A 25,305-nucleotide genomic window follows, 5' to 3' on the forward strand; every position below is an offset into this window, starting at 1 on the left:
TGACAGGCAGACCACTTTCCAGTGAGCAGTGGACTGTCCCATCCTAGACAGCAAGTATAATGAGTGAATTCAGACATAAATATGTGCAGAAGAGGAACTAATGATAAGAAAGTGAGTGACAGAGGAGACAGGTTGCTCAGATGTGTTCTGCTAATGGTGAATGTCAGTTTGACAGATTCCATTTACAGACTCCGTGGCTTTGTACACTGTATTCACACTATATATTCACAATATGAATTAGATAATAACTGCATCGTTATACCCAGGCCTGAGGGAATCTGCAGATTGTAATATACAAGAATTGTTTTCAGTAGAATCCTACACAGCTGTCAGCCATGTTCATATATATGCATTTACATACACATCATCCTAGTGTTAGATCCTGGGGTACTTCTGGCCCGATACGGGGCTACTTACTGACTCAGCTCTCTATTAAAAGATTGTCGAGCTGGTGTTCTTGCGAGGGAACTCGCCTGGCTCTTCTAACTGCCGTTACTCCCGACGTCTACCCTGCTTCCTCCGGTCTGAGTGCACTCGGTCGAGGGGCCACCCTGACCCCGGGCGCTCCTACCAGTCGCGTCGGTTATGGCAGCTTCCCTCTTATGGATCCGTGCTCTTGGTAAATGCCAGGTTAGGTTTTAACGGCTAGGATTACTTCTTGCTAAAACCGTAAGGGGTTGTTAAGTGGATTCGGTCTCTAGGATAACCTTACAGAACTCAGTTGTTAGACATACAATGGCTTTAACTTTTTACTACCACGAGGAACTTTTTACTACTTGAGCAAATGAATGCACTTGAGAAATTTACTTTAAATGCAGATTAGATATTTATTGCAGGTTATATTTGGTTAGTTTGCAAGGGTTAAAGCTACAGCTCACATAAAACGTTACTACACTTGATTCGTTACTTTAATTTTCTTCTTCGATTATACTCATTAGTTTTAGATGCCGAGACGGCTCGGCTGGAGCTGGATGTTCAATGGTGCGATGAAAAGGTTCTTTTGGAGTTGTTAGGAGCGAAGGTCTGGCCAGACCCTCGGTCCTCCTGCTCTCGCAGCGAAGTTCGGCCAACAGTCCACAAAACTCAGTACAAAGTCTTTCTCAGGCTGCTGCGTCTTCTCCGTTGTCCAGTTGGTAAAGGCGAGCAGGGGGGAGAGGTGATTCTCCGTCTTTCAATTCTTGTCCACGAACGGCGATCTTCTTTCCGTGAACAGAGACGAAGTCCTCGGACGCGGCTGTCGAACGAGGTCCAGTGTTTCTCCATGGATGGCTCGGTCGGCGTCCCATCGTGAATTCCCGTCTTGCTGTTTGCAAGTTACTTCTTTTATAACACTTTTGGGCTGCCTCTCGCGTCTCTCCCCCCTCTTCCTCAACACGTCCTCCCTCAGCCCGTGATTAACATGACATCATTGATCTGGTGCCTGTGCTTCGAAAATGACCTAACTTTTGTGTGTGTGTGCATGAGGAAATCACCCCAACTTCCCTGTCTGGGTGTTCAACATCTGTTGCACTTCCCCTTTCTCTTTTTGCCAACTCATCCTGACAAAACACTTTTCTTACATCGCAGCTCCGGTCACACAGAACATTTGTTAATCAGTTTTTACATTTGTTAAATCGGTTTGGTTAGTACACATTTGCTTATAAAATGATTATTGATCTCATCCTTCATCATTATTGTGCTTTGTGTCTTTTCTTCTCAACCATCATTATTTCCCCATCCCTTGAAGCCAACACCCTGCTTACTTCCTCTTTCTCCGTACTTTCTACACTCAGACTGCACTATACTCAGATACACATATTATTATCAGGTTTACATTTGTTAAATCACTCTATGTATTAAACATTCGTTACATATTGATTAAACATTTTGTTATATAATGATCATACACTTTATCTTTCGATTACACTTTAACTATTGATTTCTGAGTATATGCTTTATGCTTTTTATATCCTGACCTTCCCCTGATCGTGTATGCATGTTTTCGAGGCAGCTCTGTGGGCTCAACTTTTCTTGACACTAGACCGTATGAATGTTTTACATAATGCATGTAAAAGCAGCATTCAGTCTATTCTTGAGGGCAATAAAACAAGCTAAACATAACACTGACATATTATCACCTCATAGAGTTACATGTCAGCAAACAGCTGCCTGTATCTAGATGACATGGAGCAACAGCATTTATTTATTATTTCTGGTCTCGTGAAGAATGTCGATATTCACTCCTTTTAGCTCGGCTATTGTCTCTACTGTCTGACTCTTAAGCTGTCATATTGTCCGACATGTTTACCAGTCAGATATAAACATAGCACAGAGTAAGGAAATTTGTGTTTGGTAGATTATTTCTTTGTTGTAACAATGCTTCTTGGCAATAAATGTTCTACCGTTGGAAAGCCTGTTTATTTCCCTTTTAAATGGTGCCTTTTGTAAGGAACATGCATTGTGGGATGAGCAGCAGAGCTGAGTATGTGGGTTAAAAATGTGCCAAATCTTCTCTGCCAATGCAAACAGTTATCCTGCCATTGACTCGTGTTGTTTGGTGAATTGGATGATTGAAGTCTGAAGAAACGAGACATATTGGCAATTTATTGATTGAACAAACAGGCGCCTCAGCAGCGTGTGGAAGAACCATACACAGCCACACCAGCCTGGCTCCTCCTCCTCATGCTGGTCATCAGCCTGCTCGCACACTGCTGTGGGATGCATCCCATTCTTCAAAAAGCATTTGTCGCAAGTCAGCCAACATGGTTGTGTCGGTCACTGGCACGACCAGCAAGCCCAAGCTGATCCCACAAGTGTTCAATGGGGTTGAGGTCAGGACTGCTGCAGGCCATTCCATCCTCTCCACTCCCACTTTCTGGAGGTCGTCTCTGATAAACCACTCTGTTGGCATTGGCAAGAATCATTGTTCCAACAAAGAATTAATCGACCAAACACAAATTTCCTGCTATGTTTAGATATAGTGGGTGAGACTTTTGCTTTGTTGCAACTGGAAAAAGGTCCATTAGAGCAGTAAGTCTGAACCAGAATGTTACAATATAGTTGTGTGCCATAAAAAGGGGGGGGGGGGGTCATTCTCTGTGGGTTCATCACCAAGAGTGACCCCTTCCACACGTGTAGTCATTTGATCCTTTCTCACAACACATTTGATTACTGCAGCTTTAAGTCAAGCTGACACTACTTTTATAAGGAAAAAGGCCACACCCTTGTGATGTCACAACAGAAACATTGCCTGACAGCTTATGGAACACGCACTGTCACATCATTATTTGGGGTGGGGTTAGCTGTGCCTAAATGTTTCAGCATATGGAGTAAGGCTTACCCTTTTGATTCAGTCTCTTTACTCCTACAATGACTCATCTGGCCATGTGGAGGAAGAATAGTCATTGGCAGAGAGAACCATTGTTTTCCAACAAAACACAAATGCAGCCTCTGGTTCAGCAGCAGCCTTTAATACTGGAAGAAAAGAGCGAGATAAGCTTTCTCTCTGGCTCCAGTCTTCGACAGGTCAACTGCAGCAGTGGGGACATTTATCACCAAACGTGTTGCTTTGCTGCCATTGAAGGGAGGAAGGAGGCCGAAATATCACTAATGGCATCACAAAACAAACCAAGCTATACTCAAGTCAGCAACAACTCAATATTGTTTATTATTTCGGGGTTTGTTACCTTGTGGAGCAAAGATAAAAAGCTATCCATCATGGCCGCTGTCTGACCTGAGGATTCCATTGTAGCCCAACACAATATGCTCACCGTTTACATCCACCAGCACACAAAAGCAATGCCAAGGAACCAATTTCCTCTTACCTTCACGAATAACAATCTCATTCATCTTCCTCTGTGCACATTCATAACGGCAGACAAGAGCTGAGAGGAGAGCCATTATGAAGCCGTCCTCAGCACTACAGGCTGAGGGGAGCACATCTCTCCTGCTGTGTAGAACAGAGCTGGATTTAAACAACTTAATTCATTGTTGACTTTTGTATTTTTTTTTATTTAGTCTATTACAAGGACTTTATCCATGTGCCGACCAAAACATCATAAGATGTTAATTACTCACAATAATTATTAGCAATGATTGTGTATATTGTTCAAACCGGTTATATTTTTGTAAAAATGATCACTTTCTAAATTTGTTTGGGTAATCATGAATCATTAACTGTCCTATCTTCACATCATGTCTTGTTTGTACGAACCACTTCCTTCGTAACATGTTTGAACAAATCATTAACTCTGTCCCATGTTTATACAAATGATCAGTTATGTAAGATAAAAACATCGACTCTTTCACATTTTTTAATTTACATGGATCGTTCATCGGAAAGTTCCTTTTTCAAATTCAGATTTTCCGAGAGTAGGCGCTGCATCTCAGCTTGCATTGCTGCAATCGTGGCCCCACCGAGGTCTGTCTGGTTGGCTTGGTTATTCTTATCCTCGTCCTCATCCTCTGCTGCTGGTGGGCTGTCATATGCATGATCCGACGTTAAACTCATATCAAGCAATGCTGAGGCTGCATCTCTGTGTTTCGCCTGTTGTACGCGCTCGACACGTCTCTGGTACCGACTGCTGTCACGGGCCGATGAAGCTTCGGTAACCTTCTCATGTCCAAGTTTTAGAGACGGAGACCAGTCTGGATTATCGGCATCTTGGAGAGTAGAGGGTTTACCTGAAACAGTTTGTAATAAACATTGAAATACAAGTTTACCGAAGTAGTCTTATCGGATTAATTTATATTTCCTTTATTAAATACTGTTCACAAACGAATTTGTAAATAAAATCACTGACCACTTATAAAGTGATCCGCACATACTCTAGTGTACGCCAAATTCCATTCCTTTATATCTCGAGAGATGCGTGACAGCCATTTCTCGCGACGTCGCTTGGATAGCTCCTTCGTGTTATTTCCTTGATGTGTAATGACCGCTGGCAAACGAAAGAATGATTTCTTCTCTCCATCAGCTCTGCTGCCACAAGGAACGCTTTCAAAGTACTGAATAACATATGGAGGTCACAGCAGTACACCATCAAGACCAAACTTAAAATTGTATCAGAGCTGTATTATCCACCCTGTTGTTTGGTTGTGAATGCTGGAGAATGACACAAGAAGACCTCAACAGACTATCAACCTTCCACTCCAAGAGTTTAAGATGAATACTGCACATCTTCTGGCCAAACACCATTTCAAATAAAGACCTGTATGACAAATGCCAACACGAAAGCATGGAGACCATCCTAATAAGAAGATGGGGATGGATAGGACATGTGTTGAGAAAAGATTTTGCTGATATCACAAGAACAGCCTGACATTGGACACCAGAAGGAAAAAGAAAAAGAGGCCGACCAAGAAACACATGGAGAAGAACTGTGGAGGAGGAGATGCAGAGCCTCAACCACTCATGGGGCACCATCCAGCGACTCGCCCGGGACAGACAGGAGGGGAAGACTTGTTGCTGCCCTACATGCCAAGAGGCATAAAGGGAAATGATGATGATGTACTATTACGACTGTGTTTAACCACCAGTAACCACTGGTGTGGTCAAATCAACAACTGAAAATTTGATTATTTTAGCTTTAAAATTAAGCAAACAATGTGACTGAGACAATAGGCAAATAAAAAAAAAAAGAATTCATTATTTCACGGCCTCCACTCAGACATGTTTAGCAGGATAGAAATGTAGTTGATTACCAGTAAACTCTTCATTGGAATCCCATTATGATTCTTCAAACAAGGTGGTTTTAAGTTAGCAAATTATAATGAACATAACCATCCACCATAATGTACATCCAGAACATTTTACAACGAGTGGGTTTTTTGGATATCCACAGAACTCCATTTCATTTGGTTTGGATTCTTCCTGGTCATTTGTATTTTTTTCCTCAGTTCTAAGGCTATAATTTGTGATGCTGGAACAAGACCAGCAATAAAACATAACATGCAAGTCCAGAACACTGCAATAATGGAATCCATGAAACTGCCTCTTGAATAAAACATAAATCATGTGCATATAACAACTGTCTGAGCCCTATTCAGGCACGAGTGAAAGTTGGCACTATGCAGAGATTTGGGGGGGGGGGGGTTTGCTGAGCTGTGTAATGCCCCGCTGATTATTTTACGGAGCCCGGGAAAATAAAACTGTCAGACTGCATGAATCATAATTAATTGTAATTAATGGAACCAGTTTTGTTCTAGTCATCGCAGAGCCCATTTCTGGTAAAAATGTCCTTGTAATAGATGGCTTCACTAAATACATTTTAGGCATTTAATCATCTATGTAAATGGTTTGCATTAGTCAGGAAGTGATTCAAATAAGGAAAAATCTACTACGAGAAAACTAGAGTAATTACACAACTGACTCCCACTCTGCTGTAAAGGTTGAGATTAAGCAGCTCTGAACTGGACTGAGAAAAATGACAGGGAGAAAACATCAAGAGTCATTTCAAAATTTGTAAATACCATACGAAATTGTTTACTCAACAATAAACATTTTATTCCAAATTGATTCCATTGGTAGTAATGTACAAGAATGATTAAGCCGGTTTGGTTCAGATCTTACAGAGAAGTTTATACTGCTGTACATATCTAGCCTCCAATAGGAGCTTTAACTGGGCTCACCAATACACCGGAGGCTGAAATAAAACAGGAGACAGAAACTCAATGGGGAATGTGGGGATAAATGAACAAAACGTGAATATGAAGAGGTCCCATTGAGTTTACTCTGTATTATCGTTTTAAAAAATTGTTTTAACTCAAATCTACACATTTCCAGGGCACATCTGAAATGACTTTGCTGGACAGAGAGACGTTTTCAGAAGCAGAGGCTGATCTTACACACAACAGCTATCACTTTAGCTATATGTAATGCATTTAAATCAGGTCTTATGACGCATAAATCCTTTCCTTCACACACTGAAATCATTCCTGATAGAGACTCACAGCCCTCCAACATGCTAGCAGCTGCCATCCATGGACTCTCACTCCTTCCTGCGTTTCTTGTCGTGGTAGTCGTCCTTTGAGCGGCTGCTGGTGGACGGTCTCTTGGAGCCGCCATGCTGCTTGGCCTCCTCCAAGAACTTGTCCAGACCGAAGGGATCCTCCTCAAACTGGACTGGCCCATCCCGCCTCTGCCCGTGGTCGGCACCTGAGAACTCTTTGTCTGGAACAAACCTGACAGAAAAAAGGAAACGATTACTACAGTGTGCAACAAATTTAGAGTTTCTCTCCCGGAGTTGCCATTACACTGTGCTCACTGACAATCTTATTGGTTGCTGTTGCTTGTTTTTTGTCCCTTAGTTGTCCTCAAAGCAGGAAAGAGGGCACCATTTTGAAACCACAAGCTAATTGCTAGCAAGTTGCTTCTTGTTCAATCAAATTGTCTGAGAAGAAATAAAGATAAAAGGATAAAGAAATATCGCACTCCTCCAGGGAACATATGTTTCAGGGAATTTGCTGCAGTCAAAGATGTTGCAGCCAGCCAAACATTCCTAGAGGACACCGACAAGCTGGGGACCAGACATATGGGCCAGGCTCTGCTCGGCTAGCAGAGTGTGGCACTGCTGCCCTAAGGACCAGGGCTCCTGCTGGGACGTCATGCGTCTGCTTGCCTTGTGCTTCACAAAGGAAGCCAGCATGACCTTCAATTGATTCAGGCTTTTATTGTTATTTCGTGCAATTATACTTGAGAAGGTTCAAACTTCAGCTGTTTTGTTCATTGCTGGTAACTGTCCTAGTCTAAGATAAACATTTTCCATACTGCATGCATCAAGGTACTCCAACTCTTCAGATGATCCATTATGTGCTACGGGAACTTCATTTGAAACTGCTGTTAAGTTATTAACCTTTGGATGTGCTTAAATACACATTACACTTAACACTATATCTGAAAGTATCCTTTGAAAAAGGTTCACATCGCATTTACTCCATAAATACACAAGAATGCACAAGGTCTCTAAACATGAAATACGATAGGGGCAAACTCTTTATTGCATATTTCTGAATGCTACTCTTTCGTGCTTATTCATACACCAGTGATTCACATAAGTAGTCTCTCTGATCAGTCGTGCTAGATTGGTTTTCTCATGGCCGACTGAAAAACAGAAACTATGTAATCTATATAACCAACTAATCTGGAATTACTATTGTTTTATACTGTACTAATACCGGTACTAGTGCTGGGCGGTATGACCAAACATGTGTATCACGGTCTTTTTTAAGATTCTGCCGGTTATAACCACGATTAGGGATCCCTCTCAACACAGTTAAGACAAGTAGCTCCATCTGTAGCCTTCTTAGTGGCGAACAATATATTCTGCTGCCTGTTGAAGAGTGACAAATTCATATCATACGGGAAATTAGAACCAGTATACCGGTTGAACCGGTATATCGCCCAGCACTAACTGATACTATTCCTGCATTATCATCATAGATCCTGTTTTTCAGCATTAATATCAGTTACACTTTTGTTATACATGTTTTCTCACATTTCCACATTTATTTTATTGTTATGCTTTGTATTTCAATAAATATTTTAAATACTTTTCTTAGAATTATTCTAAAATTGAACAACTGTAAAGGAACCAATTTTCCCTGAGGATCAATGAAGTATCTTTGATTCTGATAATGTAAAGACTTAAAAATCTAAAATCAGTCAAAATAAATGTAGAATATGTGACTGAAGATTTAATGGAAAGTACCTGTTGTTGTGCATTAGCGTGTCGAAGTCATCTGTGTAGGCGTCCTTGTCTATATTCTTGCTGGGCCGGTAGATGTTAGAGGCCATGTCTCTGCTGCCGCGGAACGGCTGGTCGTACACGTTGTAGGTCTCATCCTCACCACCGGCAAAACCACTGTCCATTCCCTGGGAGAGAGCAAGAGAGACGTCAGTGGACAACAAGGTATTAGTTAAACCTATTGAGAGTTTCTCCTTTTCAACCCAAGAACATTGTGATGCGCGTCTTCCTTGTACTTGCTTATCAAATTGCTCACTTAAATATTGTGAAAACAGTCCATCAAGTGTGTCCTGCGACTGAGGACATCAATCCCTATCCAGCAAAACACAAACTGCTGCCACTTCAGGCCAACGCTGGAGGTGAAACTCGGTGAAACCCTTTTTTGTTAGACTGGAACAGACTGGGCCTTAACTCTCTATTTAGGGAATGCTTCTTTGTGTTGCAGAGCTTGGTATTCACTCTTGTACATGCTCACATTTTTGTCCAGTGAACACAAATCATTCAGATCTACAGCGATGGCTGTTGTATTCTAACCTTGCTCTGATTGAAGAGCCGCTGGTCGTACTGGGCCTCACTGGCAGAACGAGGGTTGGGAACGCCCAGAGCGATGAGCTCGCTAATGTCCCTGTCCTGGTCTCTCTGCAGCTTCGACCTGGGACAGAGAACAAGGCCGGAAACTTAGAGTACTGACACACAGACAAGAATGACATAAAAACAGGAAAGTAATAGAAACCTAGAACCTAGTTCTATTAATAATGTTTATTTTCTACAGCAAATAACATGTAGTATAATATAAAATAAGGTATTTAGAAATGTATCCGTATGCTCCTGGTGACTAACATCTCGACTCTCCTTCAGCAAATGACATCTCAAAGTCAAGTCAAAGTTAATTTTGAAATAACAAGGTTTCTGCTCTCCGACAGCTGGAATTGTGATTGTAATGAGCTCTCCTCTGAATTTCACTTCCCCCGCACGCACGCACAGCACACGCACGCACAGCACACGCTCTGCTGGATCCTGCTGCGTCTGTTCAGTATTACTGCTGGCCCCTAAATGAGTCAGCAGTGGATCTGTGTGTGCGGTATGTTTAAAGTGTGTGTCCAGCACCTCTTATCAGGAGCAGCCCTGGAAATGTTCCTGTCGTGCTGTCTCTCTTTCCTTCTGTCATGGCGGATCTCATCACGCTCCCTGACCTCGCTGTCCTCGCCACCTGCTATGTGAGACAGATGGATGGAAAGAGAGAGAAGGGGGTGCAAAGAAACAAGGATTGTTTTACGAAATTAAACCACATGAGGAGAGGATTGGGAAACAGATGATGTGAAATGGTACATAGAAGAGCAGAGGTGAAAAGAAAGAGAGAAATGAGAAGACAGGTTGGAGGGGATGTTAGGGACAGTGGAAGAAAGAGATGGTTAGGAATGGAAGGAATGCGAGGCAGGGGGTTGATACACAGCAGGAGAGGGAACATGAGGTGAAGAGAAACTTGTCAGTGGTCAGTAAACTTGCAAAACTAAACAGCTGGCAGACATTGGCATTCATAACAAAATTGCACACACAGACTTTGCATTTTGATTCAATGAGATATGATTTATCCACATGGTCATTCAAAAAGCATGCGCTAACACAGGACATGCAACACTGATTTCTCTTCTCAAAATCCATGTGAATCATCAGCAGGGAAGCAGAAACATTTCACAGCTTACTGGCCCCGTCAACACTGGCGGGCGGAAAATGTCATCACTTACGACACTCGTGTTACAGATTTGGAACTTGGCAACAGAGTCTGCTCCACTCGCTCAGAAAACTACACACAGGCTAGTCACACATTCTTCAAAAACAAGAAAGAGACAAAGGGACTTGTTTGTTCATTATCTTGACTCACCACCTTTGTCCCCATGACTTTTGATCCCCGCCCTGCGGTCTCTGGCCATCTGGGCCAATTCCCTCAGTTTCTCCTCCTTCTTTTCCTTCTCCTTCTGGGCCATCTTCTTCTCTACCTGTGCTCTCATCTCTACTGCCTCTCTGGCCTATTGAAACAATCAACATTTTAATATGCAATTCCAATATGGGTAAAAACGCACTGCAACAATTCTGACGCACATATTGATCAGGGACAATGGTGAGTACCTTTCTATCGGCAATGTAGAGCGCCTCGGCCAGCTTGGCAAAGTTTTCATTGATGTGAACGGTTTGCAGCCCCCTACCATCAGCAGCCAGACGTTTGTCGAGAGGAATGGTGTAGCCCTGAAAGATATTCAGCACACAAAGAAATGAGCAGACAGGAAAAGAGGTAGGAGGGCAATGAAACTATGTCAAAACCACGAGCCCTAAAGACAGTTATGCAATGTAACATTAAACAAACAATAAGCCTGGAAAACAAATCGCATGCCTGCATGACCTACTCACAATGCGTTTAACATTTAGAGATACTAAAAATGAAGTCCAAACTAAATGTGGTGTCACATTACCTTGGCGTTTTTCCAGTTGGAGATGCATGGAGGAATCTTCCATTCCTGCTGCTCCTTGACGGTCATCTACAACAACGGGAGAGGAGCCGTCAAACAAAACAGCTTTAGGACAATTCAATCTCATTCATTTAGATGCTTCAATATATTGCATGAAGGTACTGAAAAGCACAATGATTCATCCAACTGTACCTTTCTGCTTGGGGAATGCATGACAGGGGCGGGGGGAGATGGGGGTCCACGAGGAATCTTCTTGTTGATCCTGAAACATACAATTGTCATATTTCTTCAGCATTTTTTTGAGACAGACAGTCAAAAGGATCGTGAGCAAAAAAGCATGCGATTAAACTGCTATATGTACTGCTATGTACAAAAGTGCAATAACATTTGGTTTGCAAACACTTTAAACAAATACGGTTCTTTTTAACAGCAGTATTCCCTTTACACAGCAGCAGTTACAATACAGTTATGATTCTGGTCATAGATATTCAGCCGGTGTTCACAACTTTATCTTTATGTGTGTAAGAGACGCAATCTGAACTAGAAAAAGAATTTCCTGCTGAAAAAGCTGAAAACTGAAATTAATCGCAAAAACATTGCTGAAAATAGATATCCAATTCAAAAACAAATTGCAAAAACCTTAATAATTCAAAGAGTTTAAAGATTACAAATATGAAAAGTCATGTCACACCTCTCCTGAAAGAGCTGAACATGTTGATATTTGAACAGTTTCTGTGGCTTAAAAAAAATTCATCAGTGGTGATATTTGTAGTAGTATAGGTTTTAGTATAAGTATTATTCGTAGAAGTATTAGTAGCATTTGAATAAGTACTAGTAGTAGTGATATTTGTAGTCATAGTAGAAGTTGTAGTAGAAGTAGAAGTATTAGTAATTAGAAGAAGTAGAAGACGTAGTATCAGTAGTCATAGTAACAGCTGTAGTATTGGTCGTAGTATTTAATATCACAGTAGTAGTAATAGTAATGGCAGTAGAAGATGTAGCAGCAGTACTAGTAGCAGTCATACTAATAGCTGTAGAAGTATTACTACTTTTCGTAGCATGAATAGCAGTAGCAGTTGTCGTATAAGTAATAGTGGTAGTAATAATATTGATGGTAGCAGTAATAGTAGCAACAGCAAAGCCTCTAAGACCTGAATATATATAAATATATGTGAGCGAGAGCGAGAGCGAGAGACACACACACAATAAAATATTGGGTATGGAAAATGCACACTATATACACAATATAATAAAATAACAGAGCAGGACTTATTCAATTTAAGAAAACAAAGTAATAAAAATGCACAGCATATACACTGAATAGAATTGTATTAAATTAACTGAGGAGGATTTTTTTTTTTTTAAATAATAAAAAGTTAGTAGTTATTATCGCAAAAAAACAATGAAAAGTAATAGACATTATGAATTAAAATGGCTGATAAGTGTGTATTTGAATAATTCTACCAATTCCATGAAATACTGCGGTTGCAATGGTACACAGAAATGAGTTTGGTTTACACCCTGGTTTAGGAAGACGGGTTCGGTGCAGGCAAACATAAAGATACATTTCCTTTCATTTATTTTGTAAGTGTCAAAGACAAAATCCTCTTGCTGGGGACTGGGGCAGCATTTTGCCCATGGGCAACTTTGGTAAACTATTTTCAATAAAAACGATTTAAACACTGAACAAACACTTTCCCAACAGGTCAAGATAAACTATACAAGTGAAAGGGATCTCTAATGCTATGATTGAAAAAATAATTACACTTGCATACAATTTACATGGAGTGTTTAATTAGTTCAGGCTTGGCTGCATTGCAACATTTATCAGCCTGGTGATCAGCACATCTGGGTGATGCTGTTGAATGCGTTTCCATTCACAACCCCAACAAGGGTGGAGCATCGGGAACCCGCAGTTTCATTTGTGCGCACCATAGCATTTGTCCTAACCTCAGTATATGTTGCTAATGGCGTACAGCTAAAGGTTTCCAGGCGGAACTCAAGCTTGTGAACTTTGGTTCGACATTACATGCACCAGTCTACATACCGTGTATTCTGCTTGCACCGAAACATGAGTTCGGTCCCTATCAACTACCCTTTAGAATGAAAATCTATCAAAGCAGTCTTTGTATATGGCTTCAAGTTACTGTGTTGGACACATATCTACTCACTTGAAACGTGGAGGTTCCATCGGATCTTTCTGCATTTCCACCATGCGGATCACCCTCTGTTTGGCCCCAGAGTTAAAAGCCACTCCTTGCTGGGACGGGGTGTATCTAGGGGAGAGAAAGAGGAAGAAATGCGTCACAATACATACAACTTTTACCTTCACACAAACAAATACAGGACACGTGTTTCATGGCTGGTCAGGAGCACAGACCTGTTTGGCTAAATAACAGAGCTAATAGCATAGCAACATTTGGAACAACTAACTTAATCAGACATGTAGCCTGTCGTACTGCAATTCAGTAGGATACAATTCATACTTGTTGCCTTCTTTTGTCCAATTGTCAAACTCACTGGTAATTAGGGGTGGGAATCGCCAGAGATCTCGCGATACGATATTATCACGATACTTCGATATATCACGATACTGCGATATTCTGAGTATTGCGATAACATATATTGCGATTTATTACTTTTTTCAACTCATGTCCCCAAAGGAAAACTGTGTCAACATGTTTTAACTAATAAGATAAAGTTTTCAGTCTGTTCATCTCACTTCAATCATGTTTATTGCAGCAGAATATGATTGTCAAGCAGACAGACTGACCAACAATGTCATAAATGTTGCATGAACCTGACAAACTTAACTGTTTGTATTACTACATAGTCCAACTTAACTAAATGCAAACGTGTGGACTCAGCATATGAACTATAACTTCTATAAGTAGGATATAAGAGTTATATAACTCAGTATAACTTGTGATGCGTGGACGTCGAGGGCAGAGAGACAGTTATGCGCTGCACTCTCCCCATGAGCCTGGCTACTGTTGACAGATTTAACCCCGTTGTGATGTCTCTCTTTGTTTTGACCAACTTCCTACCAATCACACTGACCCGGGATCTTTGCTGACCTCACCAGAAAATAACTCCGCACCATCTAGTGGACTGAAAAAGTAATTGATTTGATTTTTCTAAAAAACTTCTTTTTTTTTTTTATTGTTTATAAAATAAATTAAAAAATCGATACTTGGCTTCCATGTATCGCTATAATATCGCCACGCAAAATATCGCGATACTATGCTGTATCGATTTTTTCCCCCACCCCTACTGTTAATGTGATCTATTTTCAATAGGCTTACATTTTAAATATTGGTCCAGTACGTTTGGCTACCTGGCAAGTCAAATATTTCAGCTACCTTATCTCCAGCCCTGATTCAATACATACCTGATGTACTGGGCAGGGGCTTGTTTGTCTGCAGCTCTTACAGGCATGGCAGCAGCAATCTTTTGAGACACCTGCTTGTCCAGGGCACTGCGGGTCTTCTCAGTCAGCTACAAAGACAAATGGACAAAATGAATACTGACTGCTCTCCCTGGGTAAATAATGTAAAGATTATTATATGATCTTTGAGTAGTCAAATATATAGTCCCATGAAGAACTTGATCTGATGGCAACCTCCTTGTAACTCAGTTTTTCCCATAAATACACATTGCAGCATGGCTTACCTCTTTTATAGCCTCCTCATCAGGCTTCTGGAGTTCTGGAGTGTCATCATTAAGAACTTCCTTTGGTAGAAGGTCAGTGTACTTACTGAAGATCACCTGCAACAAATAAAGATAAGAAATGACTAGAAATAACAAACTCATGAAGCAAACTAAGACTCACATCTGAAAATGACATACACCACATGGCAATGGATTGTTTTAACAATGTGCATCATGGTACAGAGTGTGTTTATTCTGTGAATGACATTAAAAGAAACAATCAGTATTAAGCTAGTGTCAGTGTAGGTAACAATATGAATGCAACGCATTGAGTGCTGCACTTTTGCACTTCTGGTTCGCTTGTATAGTCAGAGTTTTTTAGATTGGTTTTTGGTTAAATGCCTGAACTAAGGTCTGTCGTTAAAACAAGCTTAAGAGATCTTAAAGTTGTTTTACTATGACAAAAATAAGTCAATAAATATCCCCAGCTTTAAAAAGAATAAAAAAGGCAGTTGCTAAGACTACAAAACATCCTCACGCAGACAAGTCTGTCTTTATAGCCACGCTGTGTGTACTCGCGCTAAAGCGACCGTGGTGTAGTTCGTTTATTGCCAAAAGTAGCTTTCTCCTTCTTCCGACGCATTTACACTTCCAAAATCCTAAAAAGGTGTTCATTAGAGAATATTATGAACAAAACATGAAAGTATCATAAACATGTGTTTGCCACAGAGGTTATTTTCCACAATAATCCTAAATCCAATAGAAAGGTCCCATTGGCTTTTTGTCGAGAGAACCAGTGCGACGCTGACCTCAGTAGTTAGCTGACAAAAATAAATCATCCTGCGCATGTACATGCTGCAGCCGGTAGCTCACATACATTTTGCACATTATTTTCATCTTGTATCTTTGTTGTTATTACTGGAGCACTAATAGCATATGACAGAATACATTCATCCACCTCTGCAAAGGATGTGGAATAACTGCAGCAGACTTTAAGACGATCATCGCCCACAGCCAACCAACCGGCCAGACAAAATGCCACCAAATGTCCCCAGGAGAGAGAGGGAGGAGAGCTGAGATGGAAGCTAAGCTAACCCGGCTAGGACCTAGGCGACTACATTAAACAGCCTACTCCTGGCCGTCTGATGTTAGTTCACAGGAAAATAAGATGGATGAAATAAGACAATAAGTGATCCTTGATTCCGTGATACATTTTTTCATTTGCCTGTATACCTTATCCTTGCCCTGTCCTTGTCTGGCGAGGGCGTCATATTTGATCTTTCCTTCTGCATCCACCTGTACAGCCAGGGCATTGGACGTCTTCTTCTTCCTACCCATCTCCAGAGGAAACTGGGCAACGTGGATCTCCGGGAAAGCTCCTCCATCTCCGAAGTCCTACAGAAACAAAACATTTACAGTGGAACTTGGACAATGGACTTAGTTTTGGTAGGTCTTGCATAGCTCTATGGCAGATGCTCCTCACATTTAATTTGCTATCCAGGTGTGGGCCCCCCACAATAACCCCAACCAAACCAAAAACCGCAACAACTTAATGAGAAAATACTGAAAACTGATTTACGTCAAGTGAGCGAGGCACCCAGCCTTTTCTGTGTTCATACGGCGCGGGCTCCCTGCGGGACGACACCAGGGCGGTGGAGTAGGACTTCTGGGCCCGGAGCTTCTCCTCTGCCTCCAGCTGGTCCTGAGACAGCTGGGTCGGCGCCGGTAAAAAGCTGAACACACAATAAGAAATATTTGTTTGATCATATGTACAGTCACGTTAGCTAAGTTGATGTAAAGTTAAACCCCAGCTTGCGTTAGCCAACAGTGGCACCGGGTAACGTTACACTTAGCGTTAACTTACTTTAGCTGTTAAAACGGAAATGCAGCTAGCTAACAGTCAGGCAACACACTGTTGCGAATTCTATGAACCACACTGAAGCATATAGCTAGCGCATCACGAGTAAACAGTTGATAACACCGTGTTGTTGATCATGGCTGCGTGCTGTTAAGCTAGCTAGTTAGTTAGCGAATGGTAGTTTACGACATACCATTTTAGCTAGCTAGCATTAGCTGAAGCCATTAGCTTCGATAAAAACAAGGAAACAATAACGGGCAGACCAAAAACATCAATGTAAACTATTTAAGGCAACCAAAACATCGCACACAGTTAAGTGGAAACGACATCTGATGCAATCACATGAAATAAAAACACTGAAGGCCTGGTCGCGGTACTCACGTTGTCAGAGCCATTTCCCCCTTTCTTCCTTAGCAATGAGCTGGGCATGCGCGGTAGCATCGATGGGCATGTCTATGGTTGATTATGTAGACCAGGGGTGGGCAATTATTTTTGGCGGACCAATAGACTGGACTCAATCCTGCTCTACATTATTCCACCTATTTATTAAAAGCATTACATTGTATAGATTTGATAAGCTGTGAGTGGTAAGAGTAAATATAATGATCAGTGGTGGAATGTAACGTATATTTGCTTAAGTACTGTACTTAAGTACAAGCTCAGTGTTTCCATTTTTTGTACTTCCACTACATCTCAGAGGGAAATATTGTACTTTTTACTCCACTACATTTGTCTGGCAGCTTTAGTTACTACTAGTTACTTTGCACATTACAATGTGTCAAACCCTTCCTAACTACCCAAACCGAACAACAGCGTATAAAGGAGTTAAAATGAGCTGCAGCAATAATAATGATCCAAACAAATATACATATGTAATATCCATATATAATAGTACAGACAGGGATCATCTTTCTGTTAATTAGTACTTTTATTACTGTTGTTTGTAGTCCAATGATCTCATTTTCTGTTTGGTGAACGAGAGAACCAGTGTGATGCACTCGTTCAGTGAACGAGTGCTCTGAAGTCAGACTGAATGTGTGAGGTGAGATGTGAAGGACAGCTGACAGGTGATCGTCAGTGGGAGAGGATCTGGATTTGTTAAACTCCATCACGGAGAGTGTTTGTTCACATATGTAGGTCAATCCAAAGAGAACCAACATCTTCTGAGCATGTTGCTTTTGCAGCTTAGCTACAAAGCCTCAGAGGTCCGTGCTGCTCTGCGTCTGTCATCACATCTCAGGTAGCCAAAATGACCTGGCCCAGCTCCGGAGTAAGCTCGGCATACCGGAAGAAACACGTCGGGTCGAGTCCGGTGATATGTGGGTTCCCGCCACATAGTTTTACATAACGTTGGCTACTTATGGATGAATGTAACATCTATTCAAGAAACTGAAAAAATAAAATGCATCTATAGAGTGGTCTCGTGTGACGTCACAGTTTAGCTGTCGGCCATGTTGGAGTACACACAAAGCCACTGGCATGCACGGCTGAGTCGCATAACCTATCGGTGGTGAACTTTTGTGCTGTCTTTGGTTGTGGCAGCAGAGCTGATAGACAAGAAATCATTCTTTCGTTTGCCAGCGGTCATTACACATCAAGGAAATGACACGAAGGAGCTATCCAAGCGACGTCGCGAGAAATGGCTGTCACGCATCTCTCGAGATATAAAGGAATGGAATTTGCCGTACACTAGAGTATGTGCGGATCACTTTATAAGTGGTCAGTGATTTTATTTACAAATTTGTTTGTGAACAGTATTTAATAAAGGAAATATAAATTAATCCGATAAGACTACTTCGGTAAACTTGTATTTCAATGTTTATTACAAACTGTTTCAGGTAAACCCTCTACTCTCCAAGATGCAGATAATCCAGACTGGTCTCCGTCTCTAAAACTTGGACATGAGAAGGTTACCGAAGCTTCATCGGCCCGTGACAGCAGTCGGTACCAGAGACGTGCCGAGCGTGTCGAGCGAAACACAGAGATGCAGCCTTAGCATTGCTTGATATGAGTTTAACGTCGGATCATGCATATGACAGCCCACCAGCAGCAGAGGATGAGGACGAGGATAAGAATAACCAAGCCAACCAGACAGACCTCGGTGGGGCCACGATTGCAGCAATGCAAGCTGAGATGCAGCGCCTACTCTCGGAAAATCTGAATTTGAAAAAGGAACTTTCCGATGAACGAGCCATGTTTGATTCAGAATCTTTCGAAAATAATGATGAAAAAGTGAGATATTATACTGGACTGCCGGACTTCTCAACCCTGCAAATTCTATACCATTTTATAGAACCACACATCCCATATTCTACTTGTGTAAGGACTGGGGGTGTTCACGAGATACGTGTAGATGTTGGCGTAGTTTACCGATGGAAGATAAGTAGGATCGGCAGTGAAACGATCTGCACCCATCGTATAGGGATCCAAATTACCAATAACCTTCAATTTGGCCAGGTAGCGAACCTTTGATGCACTATCCAGTGATTCAAAGTATGGTATTTTCGCCGCACTTCCTTGTTTACTCGCCGCCATGTAGGATCTGTATGTACTCCAACATGGCGGACAGACCTCGTAACTAAGGAGATCGTGACGTCGGCGAGACCACTCTATAGTGTTTCCAGTTGTATTAATTCTTAAGAGTGTGAAACAGTTGTTTAATTTTGCTGTCAATTGATCTGTACCTTTTTAAAATTTGACCAATTAACGCTGTACTCCAAGAGTGCAGTCGGGGGAAATAAAAGACCCACATAAAATATAAATGTATCTTAGTGTCTGGTCTCATCTTTTTAAATTTGGCTACACTAATTTTGGTGGCAGCGGTGGGATCCCCGGTTAATTTTGAGGTCATAATTGGACAGGGATAATACATATAGAAACAACAGTAGTGGCTAGGAAGACTCCAGCTCTGGGATCAGAGGGTGTGACGACTGCCGTGAGGTGTCCCAGACGCAGCAGGGTGGCACGTGGCTGGTGTTCCAGGACGAGAGGGACGCCTGCATCGTCGCCGTAGACTGCGGGAAGAGAGGACCACGGGATGTCTCCTTCTGAGAGACTGCTGGACTGAGAGGCATCGGAACTGATAGTGACTGTGTTATCTTGCTGCAGTAAGGACACTGAAGGGGACAGTTTGAAATGTCAGACGCGGAAGAGGGTGCGGCTGCTCCATGGGCCGGGCCCAGCCATCATGGGGACAACCCAGCTGCCTTCATGTCTGATGAGGGAGGTAACCCATTGGTACAACTGCAGTCACAGATTTTGGAACTGGGTAGAAAACATGATTCTGTAATGTCAAGTATTGCTAACCTGGGTGATGCTCAACCAAGGTCTATTGTTTACATTCCAAGAGAAAAACAAATGGCACCTTTTAGTGGTGAACCAGGGAAAGATGTTCACACTGTTGATGAGTTTATAGAAGAGGTGGAGCGGGCGATGAGAGCAAGGGGTCTACATGGGGAGGAGCAGGTAGTATTTGTCTTCTCACAGTTAAAGGGGTCAGCTCTGGAGGAGGTTAAGTTACGGGTGGGTGGACAGGTCAAGCAATCCAGTGATCTGTTTTCATACCTGAGGGAAGCATTCAGAGAGAGACTCACTACTCCACAACTGTTACATGCTTTCTATGCGCGCAGGCAGTTAGATGGGGAAGACTTGCGGGATTTTTCACATGCGCTTAATTCTGCTCTTCAACAGTCTCCTAACATTGTAATTGATGTACAGCTAGCACTTAGAGACCAGTTCATAGAAGGTGTACGTGACTCCACCCTTCGACGTGAATTGCGTAGGCTTATAAGAGAGAAGCCTGAATCAAGCCTGTTTGATGTACGAGAAGAGGCAATAATGTGGACACTTGAAGACCGGCCTCGCAGTACTAATGTGGCGAGAAACAGGAATCTAGTGGGCGGCGGCCCAGACGAGGTTTCTAAAAAAACTGACTCGACCAGTAATGCACAGACTGACTTGACAACCACTCTGCAGGAAGTAGTTAAATAATTGCACTGCAAGGTAAAGCTATTGGTGAGCTAACCAATGCAGTCCGTGAGCTCACAGTGCAAAATGCTAGTTCAGAGAAGGGAACCAAAGGTGTTCGATTCAAAATCAAGCCGAGGTATACTGATGATGGACAGCCAATTTGTCTGCAGTGTGAGGGGGTTGGGCACATGGCTAGATATTGCAATAGACCACGTGACTCAGGAAGACTTTCTAATGCTACGCCTAGTCCTGCGGTTCAGGGAAACAGGAGCCCTCCATTGCTGTGAGCCGGGCAATGCGAGGCAAGTCAAAAGGCTCACAGGACATCCTAACCAAAGAGCGTTTTCTAGAACGTGCTGTAGGCAAATGCCCTGAGGTAGACATCCAGATTGGTGGAGTTCTGCTTAGGTGCCTGCTGGACAGAGGCAGTAATGTAAGCACTTTGACAGAAAGCTTCTTCAGGGACCACCTCAATGGAAAAGATGAAGATATGCACTGTACAGCTAAATGGCTTAAAATTACAGCAGCCAACAAGTTACCACTTCCCTATTTAGGCTATGTTGAGTTAGATATACAAGTGATGGGACTCACCATTCCAGAGTGTGGTTTCTTAATAATCAAAGATGATGACACCCAGGGACCAGATTCATCTCCACCTGGCATTATTGGGATGAATATCGCCAAATGGTGTAGACAGCTGGTACTGTCAGAGTTTGACACAGCTCTACAGGGAGAGCTGGATTCTGCTTGGAGAGATGCTTTCCATCAAATGCAGGAGGCAGAACTTGTTGGAAAAGTATCTACAGCCCGTGTGGCAGGAAAACAGAAAGTGCATATACCTGCTTCAGCCATTGCCACGGTTTATGCAAGGGGACTCAGGAGATTGTCGGGTGGTGACACCAGCATGCTGCTCGAGCCAGGGCCTATGCCACTGCCTGGTGGGTTGATTGTTTTCCCAACGGTGGTGTCAGCCCACAGTCAGGTGTTCCCAGTCCAAGTTGTCAACCTCTCAACAGAGGACGTGTGGTTGTCCCCAAAGACTAGGCTAGGTATCCTCAGCCAGTGTCAGTGTGTTGAGGGTGACCCCTACGAGGTGAAGTTTCAACGCATCACCGCTGACCATGAGGAAGTAACGATTAACCGGAAGGATGATCATGGATGTGACAGTGATGTACAGAGCCTACTAGAGCAACTACATCTAGGAGGTACGCCAGAACAGCAGGCAGAACTAGGAGAGCTTCTGATGGGATACGCCGATGTGTTTGCAATTCATGATGAGGATTTGGGATACACTGATAAGGTTAAGCATGAAATCCCTGTGGTGGACGAGACATCAGTTTCCCAACCTTACCGGCGCATCCCACCTAATCGGTACAAGGAGGTCAGGGAACATATTTCTGAACTGCTGAGAAAAGGAGTGATTCAAGAGAGTTCCAGCTCCTATGCCTCACCAATTGTGTTGGTCCGCAAGTCTGATGGAAGTTTAAGGCTGTGTTGACTACAGGAGGCTGAACTTGAAGACCAGGCGTGACGCATTTCCACTGCCACGCATTGATGAAACTTTGGACGCTCTGAGTGGCGCAAAGTTCTTCTCGACAATCGACCTCGCCAGCGGATACCATCAGGTTGCTGTACATGAGAAAGATAGGGACAAAACAGCGTTCGCCACACCATTCGGCCTTTATGAGTACCTGAGGATGCCCTTTTGGCTCTGTAACGCGCCCGCAACCTTTCAACGTCTGATGCAGGCTATAATGAGTGATCTAGTTTTGCAGATGGTATTGATCTATTTGGACGACTTGCTAGTGTTTTCATCAACATTCGAAGACCACTTAGTGAGGTTAGAGACAGTCTTCAAGAGGTTGAGAGCGACAGGGCTAAAAGTCAAAATGAAGAAGTGCCATTTTCTTCAACCCGAGGTCAGATTTCTTGACCACCAAGTTTCAGCTCAAGGTATTGGCACAGACCCTGACAAGATAAGTGCAGTGAAGAAGTGGCCCACTGTACTGTGAAAGAGCTACGGTCGTTTTTGGGCTTTTGCAGTTACTATAGAAGGTTCATTGAGGGTTTCTCCCAAATTGCAGGGCCCCTTCACGATGTTGTAAATGTTTGAATCAAAGAGAGCAGCAAGGTCAGGAGTAATGAGTTGTTCAGGTTCGCCTGGAATCCAGTGTCTACAGGCTTTTGAGCTCCTAAAGGAGAAGCTGACCAGCACCCCCACACTTGGCTACGCCGACTTTGACCGCCCTTTTATTGTAGAGACAGATGCTAGCAGTCAAGGTCTAGGTGCAGTCCTATAACAGGAACAGGGGGGAAGCGAAAAGTCATTGCTTATGCAAGTAGGAGGCTAAGAGGGGCTGAGAAAAATGACCAAAATTACAGCAGTATGAAGTTGGAGCTCCTCGCTCTAAAGTGGGCGGTCACTGAAAAGTTTAGGAGTTATCTTCTGGGGTCCAAATTCACCATCATTACGGATAATAACCCCCTGTGTCATCTTTCTACTGCCAACTTAGGGGCTATTCAACAGCGGTGGGTCGCTCAGCTGGCCGTATTTGATTTTGATGTGAAGTATCGCCCTGGTAGGTGCAATTCTGCAGCTGATGCACTCTCCCGGCAACCAGCAGCCGATGAACCTGAAAGTGAGGATGCAGAGTATGATGGGTGTGTGGCCATATGCAACTCGCTTAGGACAGGTACAGCTCTGGGCCTGGATTTAGTTGCAGCAGGGATTGAGTGTGGTAGGGTCAGGCAGCTATGTGCATCTGAGGAGAGTGAGACAGCAACGAGTGAGGTAGCTCAGGATAACACACCAACCTTGCCAGGATATTCTAAAACAGAACTTCAGAAATTTCAAGCATCAGATCCGACACTTAGTGTAGTGAGAGTTTTGGAGCAGACAGAGGAAACCTACCTTCCAGGAGAGAAAAGGTTTATCTAAGGCAGTTTGCTCCTCGCTGAAACAGTGGCCACGGATCAGAGAAAATGATGGACTCCTGTACCGTGTGATTGAGGATGTTCATACTGGAAAGTGTGAACAGCTGTTGTTGCCTACCTCCCTCAAAGACAAAGTCCTTAAAAGTGTGCATGACCAGATGGGGCATCAGGGCATTGAGCGGACGTTGGGTCTGCTGAGGCAGAGATGTTTTTGGGTGGGTATGCATGGGGATGTAGAGCAGTGGGTGAAGAGATGTCAGAGGTGTGTGTTGACAAAGATGCCACAGCCCAAGATCCAAGCACCCCAAACTCCATTCTTGGCTACTCGCCCCCTTGAGGTTGTTGCTGTGGACTACACCACGCTTGAACGCGCCACAGATGGTCGTGAGAATGTACTCGTGATGACTGATGTATTCACCAAGTTCAGCCAGGCGTTTGCTACACGAGACCAGAAAGCGGATACCACTGCTAAGGTCATTCTGAAAGAATGGTTCATGAAGTATGGTGTGCCAGAGCGTCTACACTCCGATCAGGGAAGGAATTTTGAAAGTGCAGTGATTGCTGAACTGTGCAAGTTGTATGCCGTGAAGAAAACACGAACAACGCCCCACCACCCACAAGGCAATCCACAGTGTGAGAGGTTTAATAGGACCCTGCACGACCTCCTGCGCACACTCCCCCCTGAAAAGAAGAGACGTTGGCCTGAACACCTGTCCGAGCTTGTGTATGCATATAATGTCACGCCACACTCGACCACAGGGTACCCACCCTACTTCTTGCTGTTTGGTGTTCGTCCGCACCTTCCAATCGATGCACTGTTGGGTCAGGAACAAGTGAAACATGACAAAACTGACTGGTTAGCTGTACACCAGGAGCGTCTCCAAGATGCACATGCAAGAGCAAGGGAGTGTGCTGAGCGAAAGGCTGCGGAAAGGGTAGCCCACCAACAGGAGAAGGTGTACTGCCCGCCGGTCGAGGTGGGACAACTTGTGTATCTCCGTCACCGACCACCCGGAAGGAATAAGATCCAGGATACCTGGGGGGCTACTGTGTACAAAGTTGTGGATATCCAAGGGACCACATATGCGGTGGAGACACTGGAGGGAGGACCGGTGAAGAGGGTGCATAGGTCCAATTTGCGACCATATGTGGGGCCCATACCAGCACCGAGACGTCACCAGGCAGTTGCTCCTGTGGATGAACTTACTTTGAGTCCAGAGTCTGAAACTGAGTCCCCTGATCCAGAGTTTGTATTGGTGGAGGAAGTGTATTATCCAGCAACTAAAGGTGTCGCAACTCAGGAATGTGAGAATCTGGACCTGACTGAGGGATTGGAGAGCCACCTGGATAATGTGGCTGATGGTGGGTATTGTTGAGAATAAATCTCATGTTGAGGAGAAAACTCAGGTGAACAGACTTAGGTCGAGGCGTTTAGCTCAATTCAAGCAATAAGGTTTATTTGTGACAGAAGTATTATGTCCAGCAGTTAAACGTGCACGGACCTAAAAAGTTCACTCTGTAGGAGTGAATGAAAAGCTAGAAGGCGCTTAGACAGAGTGCGCATGCGTTCATATATTAGGTCCTCCTTTTGGAGCCTATTGGTCAAAGCAATAGTAGGAGGCGGATTTGTTTTTAGCATTCAAATGGCCTGATGGAGCACTGAGCATCTCCGCCCACACTGGCTCACGTCCGGGATCCGCCTTCT

At 43.2% G+C, this 25,305-nt stretch overlaps 1 protein-coding gene across 4 annotated transcripts; it reads right to left on the reverse strand.

Moving 5' to 3' along the window:
• Positions 1 to 6,465: 6,465 nt before the first annotated feature.
• snw1 (SNW domain containing 1) lies at positions 6,466 to 17,125 on the reverse strand. Of its 4 annotated transcripts, none has more exons than XM_079291401.1 (14): positions 17,079 to 17,125; positions 16,419 to 16,572; positions 16,073 to 16,234; positions 14,861 to 14,956; positions 14,580 to 14,686; positions 13,360 to 13,464; positions 11,381 to 11,450; positions 11,192 to 11,257; positions 10,851 to 10,967; positions 10,609 to 10,750; positions 9,831 to 9,933; positions 9,258 to 9,375; positions 8,688 to 8,851; positions 6,466 to 7,161 (listed from the first exon to the last, which is right to left on the reverse strand). In XM_079291401.1, exons 1-14 carry the CDS (start codon positions 17,090 to 17,092, stop codon positions 6,969 to 6,971), a joined length of 1,611 nt encoding a protein of 536 aa, XP_079147527.1. In that variant the 5' UTR covers positions 17,093 to 17,125; the 3' UTR covers positions 6,466 to 6,968. The 4 variants fall into 4 exon arrangements, with proteins under 4 accessions (XP_079147527.1, XP_079147526.1, XP_079147525.1 ...); XM_079291400.1 differs by having other exon boundaries at positions 9,831 to 9,936; XM_079291399.1 differs by having other exon boundaries at positions 10,606 to 10,750.
• Positions 17,126 to 25,305: the final 8,180 nt, after the last annotated feature.

This window comes from Melanostigma gelatinosum, assembly GCF_949748355.1.
Source record: "Melanostigma gelatinosum genome assembly, chromosome: 19".
In the NCBI taxonomy this organism is placed as follows: domain Eukaryota; kingdom Metazoa; phylum Chordata; class Actinopteri; order Perciformes; family Zoarcidae; genus Melanostigma; species Melanostigma gelatinosum.

Excerpts from the sequence above, each read along its gene's own strand:
- snw1 (XM_079291398.1), bottom strand. Across the intron at positions 10,968-11,191 it reads CCAACTGGAAAAACGCCAAG|GGCTACACCATTCCTCTCGA; the intron begins GTAATGTGACAC and ends AATATCTTTCAG. Across the intron at positions 7,162-8,687 it reads ACGCTAATGCACAACAACAG|GTTTGTTCCAGACAAAGAGT; the intron begins GTACTTTCCATT and ends TTTTTCTGTCAG.